The sequence below is a fragment of the Polypterus senegalus genome, chromosome 8 (genome assembly GCF_016835505.1).
Source record: "Polypterus senegalus isolate Bchr_013 chromosome 8, ASM1683550v1, whole genome shotgun sequence".
Taxonomy (NCBI): domain Eukaryota; kingdom Metazoa; phylum Chordata; class Cladistia; order Polypteriformes; family Polypteridae; genus Polypterus; species Polypterus senegalus.
Genome location: NC_053161.1, coordinates 10,883,729 through 10,897,445, shown reverse-complemented (window position 1 = coordinate 10,897,445; position 13,717 = coordinate 10,883,729). Strand labels below are relative to the sequence as shown.

Here is a 13,717-nt window from a genome sequence, read left to right as displayed (position 1 = left end):
CATACATTTTCAACTTTACAATCCTTACTGATAGCTACAATCAAAATAATTATTTTTATTATAACCATTCAGCACTACCTGTCCATTAAGTCACCCACAATACATTATGTATGAATCATTATCTTCACTAAAGTCGTGTCAAAGGTGCTGCCTATCCCAGCAGCAATGGATGCAACAAAATTAAGCCAATCCGAAAAGCAGCCTACTGCAGTTACTGCTTGAAGAAAAAGAAGAAAAAAAAAATTACATCACTACTATAGGATACCACAGAAGCAGGCAGGGATCTTGTCCCGGGCACCAGTCCATTAGAAGGCCCATTCACATACACTCCCCACATGGGGCCGATTTAGAATAGCCAAAAAACGGCGGCAGCCTTAAATTATCACAGCTAAATCCACATTTGTCCTGAAAATTCATGGGACATTTGCAGTACTCCAGAAATAGCCAAGCAGCAGCTTGAACATGCCTGAATTCAAGTGAAATCTTTCAATCATGCCCTGCCTCAAGAGATAAAAAAAAAAAAAATAAAGAAATAAATTAAAGCACAAATCCTTGTGAAGACTTATATCTTCTTCACAATGAAAACTACTACATGGTTGGAAACCCTTTAACATTTTGGAAAGTATGAAGCACAGTTGTTTCACTACTTCAATCTGTGGTTATCATGTGTATTTTGGTAAGTAAAAAAATGTAAAGTAACGAACCATTGAAATAATGGTCATCTTTAAGACCTGTATCTGAGTTTTGGGAATACAATATAGAAGCAGCATCTTAGGTTTCTTGAAATATGCAGTTTTACATGTGAGGCTCAACAAAAACTATGGCTCTGTTAATAAGTGGTGTTTGATCTTTGTGTGTTTTGGGCCTTTGCTGAACTGTGGTATTCCTAAAGGAAGTTGATTCAACACATAATTTAACTTACTCACAGCTGTAAAGAATGATATAGGAAGCATAGTGGACATGACACTATTTTTTCAGTCTGCAACTACAAAGATTTTTTTCTTAATCTGTAAAGATTTTCCTTCATTGACATAACTACAGGTTGCTAAAGACTAGAGATAATTTCTAAATATTCATAACTCATGGCACTTGCTTCAACTACATGTATGTGCAATATAAATAAAATAGCGACAGGTAATATTGTTTCAAATGTTCTGACTTTCTGTGTACTGCTGAGCAACTATTACTTTTTGAAGGTACTTGCCATTCACCACAACCCTTTTGTACTTTGTAGAAATGCAACACGGAAAGTCCCTATAAAATGTAGACACTTGTAAACCTTATCCAAAATCACTGTTATATTCACTGTTAACTCTCGCAAGCTGCAAAAATCACTTGACAGTCATGTAAGAGACTCTTGTTTCCCTTCATCTCAATAGATTATCAGGCAAGGGTCATTCTTGTTCATCAATGCCCTGAAGTTAAAACCCTCTGCCAATATGGGAGCCATGTAAAAACAGCACAGTAACTGGCAGAGTACTCTTCACCACTTCTGTTTTTTTTAAAGTATTGAATTCAGTACCACATGGGGACACCCATATTCAGAGCTCAGTAATTCCAATTCAGAATCATGTGATGCATTCCATCAACATCAAACACAAGGCAAAAATCAATTCTCAACTGGGTGTCAGTCCATTGATGGGCATAAGTACGAACACACCCCCATTTTGGGACATGTCAAGCGGACAATAAGATTAATATGCACACCTTTGTAAACCCTTTAGTACACAGATTTAACATGCAAAGTCCAGACATAGCCAGGATATGAACAAAGTATGTATGATCATAACTACTTTTGAGTCTTCAAAAGCTTTAAGGCAGCAAAATTAAAATCTGTCATATCCGAGCACAAAATTCTTAGAAAACTTAAAAAGCTTAAGTAACTAATAAGCAACGTCTTACTTGCATAAAAGTTTACTTCTAATGCACACTGTTATGTAAGTAGTAGCGATGTAAGATGCTATTCAAAATAAAAAAACAACTCATATTTGAAGTGAATAATAGTATCTTTGTGAAATGATTAATGTCATGGAACCTGACTGGTTAATGATCAGCAAAGGTGTATCTCATGTCACAGGTTTTCTACACACATATTCTTTGGAAATGCAGCATTGTTCAAAACAGACTTTTCTTTACAGCTGTTCTTATCACAAAAAGTACTACAAATTAAAGATATAGCCTTCTGCACAATGTTAGTATTATGCAGTTTTCAAATACATATTCAATGTATGGACAAAATTAAAACAGTTACTGACTAGAACAGGACGTGGTACTCATATCTCCCTCACTATAAAAATAAGGTAGTCTCGGCAAGCAGCCAGTAGGTCCACAGATAATGTGCAAGGTATGCAGGATGTGCACCCACCCACACACACGGATACTAGTTTTACACTGACATCTGAATTCAATGATTTGTCAGCAATCAGCTGCCAGGTCAGTCCTGGCTGAGTTATACATTTCTGTACTTTTTTCTTTCGTCAAAAGCCCTGAATAAGATAAACAGCATATCTTGGCAAGCTGCCAGTATCAGAATGGAAAAGATGAACACAAACAGCACTTAAAAAGAGAAGGTATTAAAACCAGGTTGTAGTCAGCTGAGCAGCAAATGACAGGATGGAAAAAATAGGTTAAAAAAAAAAAATTCTGCAAACCTTATTTAGAGACAACCAGTGCCTCCCCTTTTTTAACAACCTTGGCAGACTGAGCTTTAAGCTGAGAGGGAGTTCTCTTAGTTAGGGATGGCAAATCTGCAATTGGTCAGTGGCAGAGGCACGTAGGCGTCTGCAGCTGACTTGGTGTACTGTGTGGTTTGACAAAGGGAAATCCTTACCTCTGCTCTTTAACTGCAGACATAGCTCAAACTTTGCAGAGCAAAGGGAGTACCTTAAACAATAGTGTAGTATTGTATTCTCTCAAGGAGAGGTAATAAACTAAGCAATTCCTATGAATGTGTTTAGTGCTACACTACTGGGATTTCTCCTTAACACATTTTTTTTGAGATTCATATGTCCCACTTAACAGAATGTTTCAGGAAAGTAACATATTGATTTTTTTTTACACTTAACTATTTTTAACAAAATAAAAAAACAAACAAAAAAGTCTCTTTTTGGCATATTAATCCTATTCCTGCATGCCAGCCAAGTTATGTTTTCTCCATAATTACCCTCAATTGGGCAGTAGTATTTATTATATAGGCACAGACAGCACTGTCAGAAGGTGATATATGCATCTATCCATCCTTTTATCCTCTAATAAAGACATGAAGAGAATATCCTAACAACACTGAGCACATGTCAGAAAACCAACCTGGAACTGAACACTAGTCCATCAGAAGTCACACTTACTCAAACACACTATTTAGTCAAAAATATTATAACCTGCATTTGGGAAGAAACCCTAAGTACATTCAGAGGGAAAAAAGCCATGCAAAAAGCAGGCGGAAGAAGAATAGCAGCCGCCAAAATGAGTTCTGACCTTTAATTCTCAGAGAATTCCTGACATAAGGAAAGATGGAAAGACCACAATATTTCTATTAACCTACTCCCAAGCCCTGCATTAATTTACCCATCCCATTCTCTTACCTTCCGCAGTATTTTCTTCTTGTCTGGTTTGTCATCTTCTTCACTGAAGACTTCATCAGACTCCTGAGAGGAATAGTTTAATGAGGAAGCAGAGGAACTGGATACTGAGCGGTCAGAGGAGCGATGCAACTTCTTTCGGAGGAAGCCACGTAAAACAGCATCAGCTGCCTGTGTTTCTCCTTGCCCTGTGGGCCTGGAGCGGGGCTCACCATGGTCTGTCTGGCTCTGGGCATCTTCCACCACACTCAGATTTTCTAGTCCTTTTGCCACAGGAGGGCTTACACTCTGGCCACTGCTGTCACCTTCTGGCTTCAGATTAGGCTGTACTTTCTGTAAGTCATTACGGTTCTCCGAGTTCTGCCCTAAATGATCACCTTTGGCAGATGAACAACTGTAAACTACACTGTCACTTTCAGCACTTTTGGGGTGGTTTCTAAGAGCATCAAGATCAGAATTTACAACGCTGGTATCCATGGTAGCAGATATTTCAGAGTGTAGAGCTTGGTCTCTTGAGGTGACTTACACTAGGCTTTGCTGGCTTGGGACTTAAGAGTTCCCAAATTAAAATTTTGCAAATGACTTAACTGTGAAATGGTTCCCTTCTTGCCTCAAGGAGTGCAATATGTCCAGAAACAAGAATTTCACAGATTTCAAGGACCCTTGATGATGGGGTATGGAGTTAGACAAGAGTAGATACAGTAATTATTAGTCCAGAATAATATGATACAAAGTGTGAACAAATGGCAATTAGAGAAGCAGTTCCACAAGTTCATCGAAGTCTAGTCCTGTTGGCTTTAAACTTACAGCTGATCAGATAGCAACTCCAATGAATTGCCCAGGCATTCTCCCATTTTCTTCAATACTCATGAATTTCAGTGGCTTACCATGGTCTTATTTATCTGAAGTGAGGAGATTCAGAATGCGGTCCTTGGTGTGGCGTGGCCGGAGTGAGAAAGCACACAGCACTTACGATTTCCCAGCGCTTGTTAAACTTCCATTTATATACTCATGCTGAAACTGGCTCGTTTCCTAAAAGGAATGAGGGCTGGCCTCTGTGCTTTCTCTTTTTGTCTTGTTCTTCTCTGTGGCTTCAATTCAAACCCCCCCACCTCCACCTAGCACTGTTAATCTCTTAAACATAGTGTCAAAGCTTTGTCATATACCTTCACACTTCTGAGTGGTGAGCTGCACCTCTGACAATCCTTTTAATTCCATCAACTCCTTATTTCCCAAAAGATAAAAGGGCCCATACAATGGGATTTCACAAAGCAGGTCTCCTTTTCCTTGAGGCACCCCTAAACTTCTGAAGCAGCATTAACTGTCCAGTGAAATCCACCACTCTCTGAGGCCACAGAGTGACTAGAAAATCCTGCAAATAAAGAAGAAACACTACTAAAATGAAGAGCTGAAGCAACCCCACCCAGCTTGAAAAGAGCTCAGCAAAATTTGTATATCATGTCTCTAAGTAGACTACTCAAAGTATGCATAATACCATCACAAACAAAGAACTAATAGGTCAAAAGACAATGAAACTTTACACTGGTAACTTCGGAATTAGGAAATCCACTACACATAGCGTCACTGAGAAAGCGCTTGTGTTTAGATACCTAAACTGACACAAGAACAAATCTTTATTTTAAAAGCCCCAGGCCCAAGAACCTGTAATGCCAATACTTTATCAGAACAGGCAGCAGCAAGACATAGTGCAAGGAATCATTAGACGCGATGGACAGACAAACATGAAGGCTACCTACCTTCCCTGACCCCAATCCTAAATGCAATGCATCTGGTGACTCAAGTGCGGTAATCAGAAAGAACAGACAAATGCACTGAACTAAAGGATCTAAATACTAAAAGGAACTAAAAGGATCAAAATAATTATGACCTAGGAAGGAGGGAACCCCAAAGCCCTGGGAATTACAACATTATATAAGATACTGCAGCAGGCTGAAAAAAACAGTCAGCAGGATGAATTGCTTAACCCTTCACCAACATACACACTACACAAGACCAAATTTAGAAACCATGAACTTTAGACAAGTTCTGGGAAACCCAGAAAACCAATAAGGCCTAATTTTGTCCTTTTTTTTTAAAAGAGTCATATTTCCCAATGTGCCACACTTCCAAAAAAATCACAATAAACAACGAGACAGCTTACAGTTTTTTTGTCAAGTAACATTAGATATAAGTGTTTGTGCAAGTGTGTATATGCATAGGCATCATACTTCTGTATTTTTCTCTTTCATTTTACTTTTACAAATGGATCACATGTCTATCACTTCCTTAATGGTGGCTTTACACAAGAAAAAGATGGATTTAATTGGCAGATATCAATACCTCTGTTTCTTAGCAGGCTGGCACTTGGCATTAAGGTGGGAAAGCAAACACAATGAGAATTCAGGTAGTGGTTGTAGAATTCCTTCTACATATCTAATAATCCAAAAGACCTGGCTGAGATGGGATAGACAGAATCCCAATGGAGCACATGCCTTGACGTTTTGTAGGACATAATGCTCGTCAGCAGCACCAGCATCTGGTGAATAACCTCCTGCAAATGCATTTTTACTACATTTGGGTTTAAAATGTAGCTACACATGGTCCTGTGTCAAGTAACTGAAGCCAACCACTGCTGCAGAGTTGTGTATGAGTTTACGTGCAAGTGGACTAAAACAATACCAGGAACGGAGTCCGGGCAAATAACCCCACAAGACAGACATCATACAAGCACTTTACTTTTTTTTATAATATTTTATTAGAATCAAACAACAATCCATACAAGCAAGTCAAATTTAACAAAACTACGCTTGAAATGAATCAAGCTCTTTAACTTTTACAGCACTTTTCAAAACGAAGAGCCAGAAATATAAATGAAACAAACTCGAAAGGTACCTAATGCCGTAAATTATATGGTTACATCTTGCCAGGCTTCCAGAACTAACCACAGGGGATGCAGCGGTGACAATGTGTGGAAGGAACGCATGTCTGTGTTAAATGAAACGAGCATCGAAAATGTCACACCTGAGCAACACGTCGCACAAGTCTTCGCTAACTGCGCTCACTACTTTTTATGTATTCGTATATGTATTTGTTCAGTTTACGCTGCTTATCTTCAGCCTGTGTGTTGGTCACCAGTCCGGACGGGACGGAAAACACCTGGTGTAAAAATGCTGTCACTTTTCAAAGCGCCTCACCTCTCTTTCATTTACAAGCAGCGCCTCAATGTACATTCAAATATCGAGCAAAGCCGAGACTTGCACAAAATCGTCACCGATAAAAATCAAATTCCTGGCGAAACCCAGCGTTCTCCTGAAACTTAGGACTCTGAAGTGGGCTATCCAAAAGTTAGCGAGCAACAAGTAGACTGCAAAGCTGGCACCGTGCAAACAACACAATTGTCCTTTAGTCTGAGCTGTTCTACTGTTGTGTATTTTTGTTTTTCTTTTTTTTTTTCTTTTTGCGCTAATGCAAAGCGCACAGTTTCAGCTGGGCAGCCCTGCCTGCGCCGCACTTTCACTTTACGCAGGATCCCCGAGAAGCGGAGGCGCCTGGAACACCTTCGCCCCGAGCGACGCAGAACCCGTGGAAAAACTCACTTACCTTTGCGCTTACTCCTCGAAGAGACGGTCTCAGGTTCCAACGCGTATCATCTCTGCCTTATCCACACTGCACACTTCAACGCAAGCTGCTTGCGTATCTATCACAGCGGCCTCTTCGCTCACTACCTTGTGTCCACTAGAAATTGTAGTGCATTGAGTGCCCCCTGCCGGCTCAAAGTTGCACGCGCAACTCCATGGGGGGAAAAAAGCGCGAAACTACTGCAATTCGTGGCCTCATCCGCGACAGACAGAGCGACTCCAAACCTCAACAATGCAGGAGAGCAGCTCCCTAACGGTCAACTCGTTGTCCTTTGGCATGCGCTCCTCCGCCGGAAAGCAGTTTAAGGTGTGTGATCCAGCTTTTGTTTCTAAGCAGAAGCAAGTTCAAAACTGTTACCTGCTGGGGGAAAACTTTGAAATGTTAGATTTTCCAAGATAAAAGTAATTCATTCTCATTCTTTTTTTTTCTTACAACCATTTTTTTCCCATTAAAACTTAATGGAGCGTCAGAAAAAGGAAGGGAACAATCCTGAATGGGTGCCACGAAAAACACACACATAACAAAACAATTGAAAGGGAGAAATTAACTTAACGTGTATATTTTTGTTTTGAGTTAGGAGAAAAAAAAAGAAACACAATAAATGCGGAAAATATGCAGGCTCCACACAGAAAGAATGATTAGAAATCAACCCCAGATCTTGGGGGCATAACTTGCCATGTCACTTGTCACTAATGCCTCCTGTCCGTGGCCAGATTTCTGCACAGACTAACCTGAATGGTAGGCCAGGGGCTCTTAATCAAGATGTATAACAAAAATTATTCTTGACCAATCCATTCCTTACGATTATCCCTGGGATAACATGTCCACTGCTAGTCGCATGCACTTTGGACAGCAAGAGAGCTGGATGCTATGTGTGAGCGTATGAAGAAGGAAGCATGTTAATAATTGTGACAGTTCTGCATTATACAGTAGATTATAGTTTTAATGAAAGCAAAGCATACAAAGGTGATGATATTGCATTAATGGTAAACTGACCCCACTTCTAAATGTTTATGGTTTAACAAAAGCTTTGGGCAAGTTTAAAAGCTGCTGTTTACTGATCTCTTGGTCAGGAGCAATTAACTATGAAACTAATGATGTTTAAGCTTCAGGGCCCCTTATCCTGGAAGGTCCCCAAATTTGCTTAAAAATGTTGGGTGTCTGCTGAATGAGAAGGGGTTTTTAACAATAAAGGTGTAATTCAATATAAAATAGTAGTTTAAATAAAAATTAAAAGGTTATTAAACTATTAAAAAAATAAAATTTGTGGTGATCTGTCATGGAACAACCACAATGAAGAAGATAAAAGTACAGTAGTTACCTAGACCTAGTTGCCGGTTACAAAGGGGAACCCATAACAGTTCAAGCTTCAGGGTCCTGAGCTCAAGGTAGACTTATTGCAATACAGGTACATACAATATTCAGGTATAGGCGATAACTTATGAAATTTCAATGTGTTAATAAGTTATGGCATGTTAGCTTTACTTAAGATTGAGCTCAACAGACAGGCATGGATAAAAAATTCTAGGGTACTCATGTGGTCTGATAGCAATTATGATAAGGTGTTGTCTTTCACTGCAATTATTGTACATAATAATTCAAACCCTGAAATTGAGATGTACCTGTCAACAAATCCTTTACTCAAAGTGTCTTGTGCACTATCCTGGATATCAACCACAAGTGAAAAACATTAAAGCTTACTTCACAGGTGTTTGCATTTTGTTGGCAACAATTACTTACCTGTCACTTAACACAATAGCGAAAAATCATTTATAAAATAAAATTCCTCTCCACAGTTTTTACACCTGAGCCGAATGTCTTTGGCAAACCATGAACTGTACCTTGTATACTTATTCAGTTGGCTCAGTCTCTGTATACTGAACAACAGGTAAAGTTTATTAGTAGCTAAACAAAGCTGCCCACAGTCCGAAAACAGATGAAAAGTTAAACCCACTGATGTGTTTTTTTATATTTTTAAAATGTATTTCTGTTTTATTAATTTTGTTTTCATTTTAGTTTTTTTATCTTTACAGCTAGGATGTTTTAAAATGTTTTCTTCCTCTCTCCATCTCTGTTTCTCTCCCCCTCAATATATAATTAAAATAGATCAGACTCTTCATGTTTAATATCTGATAGGGCATAATGCACTCTGGCTATCAAGTATAATTTTAAGCTTTGGAATTGCATACTGTATCTCTCGCTACCTCTGTCTCTCTGTATGTCACTCATAATATCAGATGCTCTTTCTGTGGTTTTTACTGTTTTCCATACACCTATTGCATTTTCATATGTTACTTGCTATTTTTATCTAGCTCCTATCTAGCTCCTATTCATGACATTACATACTAGTTTTTCTGTTGTTCCCTCTGAACACCTATGTCGGTGTCTGAACAATGGTTCAAGCCCAGGGTTCCCTCCCTCCTAAAGGCTGATTTATACTTCTGTGTCAAGGTTATGTATGTAGGTACACAGTGAAAAGCAGTGTATACTTCTGCATTGCACTGCAATATAGGCATGTGCTTAAATGCTAGTTGGCTGTGTTTATAGCAAAAAAGAAAAGTGAACGATCCATTAAAATGCAGGCAGTTTTTGCCCTCCATGATCATCACTCCTCTTGCTACAAATTTCTTTCATAGGTGACTTCAAAACCGATGTTAGCAAATATTTAGCGCCATGAATTGTTCGCCATCTAATTTTCTTTATGTTTTTTGATGAGGTGTCATATAAATGTGTGTGTTTTCCAACTTATTCGACAAATGTTTTCTTGAAATGATCTATGTTTACTACAGAATGGATGAAGATGAATTGAAACACATTTCAAGAAATACATATTCCCAAACTGGCCTGTGTAGGATTTGCTTCAGTGCAACACATAGTCACTTTTTTCAGGAGGTGTGTGTCAGGCTACACTGTAGCTATGCCATAGGCTACACGAGTTACAGTGTAAGCTTGACCCAGAAGTATAAATCATCTTTAAATATACCCCAGCTACTGCCAAACTCTTCAGAAAAAAAACTAAATGTTTTTAACAAAAGAATAGATGAGCACCTTGCAGTCCTTAGCTTTTTATTTTGCACAGTGTCTGTCCATCTGTTTTCTATCTCTAGCTGGCACCTATATCAGCAACACTGAGTACAAGATGTGAGTCATCCCTAGATAGGGAGGGTGCCAGTTCATTGCAGGGCACATTCACACACTTAACTTACATATACTGTATCTGGTATGTGGGAGGAAAGGCAGACTCTTTCCTAAATAATTTTTGAAATAGCTAGCTGGTGATATGGGTACCATAACCGCAGAGTTCCAGGGGCTGTCCATACTGAGATTACACATTCTCTATGTTTGTGTGAGTTTTTTTTTCAGATATTCAATTTTCTTTCTGTATCCCAAAAATGTATGTCTCAGATGGGGTTGGAAAGTCAGTTCTTGAGAGCTAAAGACATTTGTTCCAACCTATAGTTAATTAACTGGCCTTTTTGTTTAGCTCTCCTTTGTTATCAGTTCAAACTGCCATATCCCAGTTATGATGTTAATGAACTTCATATGGTCGTGTTCCATTTTACTGTCTGTTTAATTTAGTTAGCATTTTTGTGTAAACCATGCAAGTAAATTAAATTTAATTGAACTGAAGTTTATTGCCAGGCAACATATTAGGCTAGAAACTGATCCTGTTATTACAACCAAGATATCACAATAGTAAAATGTAATTGACAGTACAACATATAAAATCATCATAACATTATATGCAGCAGCAGTAAATTATAATATAGTGGCAAAAACACATTAAATTCATAAAACAGCATGTATAAAATGATGCTCATAACGCTGCAAACATAAGTCTTTAAAAGTAAATGCAAACTGGGTTGAACAGAGAGGTTAGGAGATTTTTGGATACAGAGATCATTAAAAGTTGTAATTGAGCAGAGTTACTGTAGTAGTAAAGAAACTAATGTATTTACCTGTGTAATGGTAATATATGAAAAAAATGTTACCAGGGTGAGTGTGGTCTTTAATTACATTGCCTGTTCACTTCCTGACCTGAGATATATCTAGGTCCTGAAGAGAGTCCTTTTGTTGTATTAGCAGTTTATTTTGAAAGAGCAGACACAAACTCAGGCTGCATGCAATGACTGTTCTGTAAAACTGGATTATCACTGATTAGGACAGGTTAAACTTTTAAGTTGGAGGAGAAATAACGTGCCATCGATGTGTTTTTGATAAGAGATTATATGTTTTCGTATCTGCTTAGAGTGTTAGTAACAATAGAGCAAAGTAATTTCAATAATTGTACCATTTTGAGGGGGAAACTATTTACCTATGGGTTAGCAGTCTGCTGTTTAGTGCATTGTAGATGTGGATTTGTGCATGCACTATTAACTTATACTCAGTGAAGAGCTCTATACAAAAATAAATTAAACTGAATCAAATAAAAATCAAATTATTTTGTTTAACAAACATGTCAAGTAATTTGATATTCCACTCCTTGCACCTGTTATCATTCTGCTATACAGAAAGTCCAATTCAGCTAACATTTTAGTTTTCTAGGGAAATCGTCACCTTGACCCAAGAGGATTAGAACCCCTTAATCCCTCATCATGTTTTCCTTTTTTCAAATCATTTTACTAAAAGAGGCTACTTAATGAAGAAACACATATAGGGGATAATAAGACCAATTTAATAGACAAGTCTTCATTCATTTGTTATTTATGACTTATGGTTAATTGTCTTCTGGTTAATAAATGGATAAAGTAAGAACAGAACTTAAAACTGTTGACAAGCAAATTAATAATAATGTAGGAAAAAATAGGTGATTAAGAGACTCCTTTGCCCTAAAAACCATGACAACAATGTCTTTCTGGATTTTTCTACAAGTCATGTTGCTATTAATTTCTAAACCAGCAGAAAGTAAAATGGAACACCTAACTAAATGAGAAGTTTAATTAGCAAGATTGCCTTTAGGAAATTTGCTGGAATAATCCTGCAAATGTCCTTCTGGGACATAGACCTTACAGCTGAACACTATTTGGCAATATCAACATTAATCTAAAATGTATTAATGAACACTGAATTGGAGTCTACCAGGATTATTTCCTGCCTTTTGCTCTATGCCACTAGAATAGGCTTCAGAGGTATTATTCTTACAGTACATGGAATTATTTTAAATCTGATCATATAATTATTTTTCAACAGGTTCTATGAACAATTTATAAAACATCCAAAAAATGTTTCTAAATTCCTCCTACTTACAGTAAGACCACATTGTATATCATAAATCAACTTAAAACTTTGCACCCAAGCATGTTTTTTCCCTCAAGATAATGTCTCAGTTGCCCTTACATGGTAGACTATATTGCCATATAAAAATCAATAAATCACCAATGATCAACACTTTTTAAATGACAATAAGAAAATGTCCTCTTCAAATAGTGTTTCGGATTTTAAACATAAAGTTCAGAGTTAATATTTTATTTTGTACCTTGAGAATTGGGATTACTGAGAAAACAAAGTGTATTGTTTGACAAGATTCAGAAATGATACTTAATAAAGCTGACATCCAAAACTATGCAATTTTCAAATGAGAGTAAGCAGATTTACACCCAGGCTGTCTGCAAATTCTCTCTGAAAGACCCTGTTGAATGGAACAAGCATAGAAAGAACTCAGACCCCTTCATGAACAGTGTAATTATAGTAGAACTTTCAGGGTGTGAATTCATCTGTTGGCAGAGGTCCCTAAAGATGGCTCCTTGTAACTCATAATGGCCCATGAGCCATATCTAATCATGAATAAAAAATTCTAACCTATATCTGGGAAAAAAACAAAAAACTATTGAGTAAAAAATCATTGATAAAATGTTCTGGTAGAGCAAGTTCCACAATGGTTCCTTTCTCATTAAACTGAATATATAGTAAAACTACTATCCTAATTAGTGAAAAACACTGCTAGACTGGTAAGATAAATGTCTTAACTCACTGATCTTTGAAATAATGAGACATCAACAGTGGGTGTTTTGCATAGCAACACTTTTTAGTATTGTGTAAGTTAATGTAGATCAACTAAATAGCCCTTCTATTACTTGCTCTTAATTGTTTTTCTTAAATGCTTTTCTGCTTGCATTTTTCTATTTCAGTATATAAATGTTATTCTCATTTTGGTTGTCTATTTTTTCTTTAGGTTGTCATCTTAACCTACTATATTAATTTTTTATTTGTTTGCATAATTTGTGATTAATTTAATATAAATCTTTCACCATCATGAGTTAAGTGTCCTGTCTATAAAAAGAATGAGTGAGAGGTGAGACTGTGCTTGAATATATAAATGTAAATATAAAATATGAACATTTTCATGTCAATTTCAGTTTTAGGAATCGTAGTTTGCACATCATTTTTCATGTATGATAAAATTCATGGAATCATCAAAAAAAACTAAGATCATTTTATAAAATTTGACCCTGCATTCCCAAAACCCTAAATGGAAAAATTGCTTTGCCAGTTTGGAATGA

General features: G+C 37.3%; 1 protein-coding gene across 1 annotated transcript in view; it reads right to left on the bottom strand.

Moving 5' to 3' along the window:
- The window catches only part of LOC120533774 (inositol-trisphosphate 3-kinase B-like), a 40,445-nt gene extending 33,108 nt beyond the window's left edge, over positions 1-7,337 (bottom strand). The window contains exons 1-2 of the mRNA XM_039760724.1: positions 7,179-7,337; positions 3,582-4,950 (exon numbers count right to left, since the gene is read on the bottom strand). Of these exons, the coding sequence (XP_039616658.1) occupies positions 3,582-4,055 (474 nt within the window). The 5' untranslated portion in view covers positions 4,056-4,950; positions 7,179-7,337. The remainder of the gene's footprint in view (positions 1-3,581; positions 4,951-7,178) is intronic.
- Positions 7,338-13,717: the final 6,380 nt, after the last annotated feature.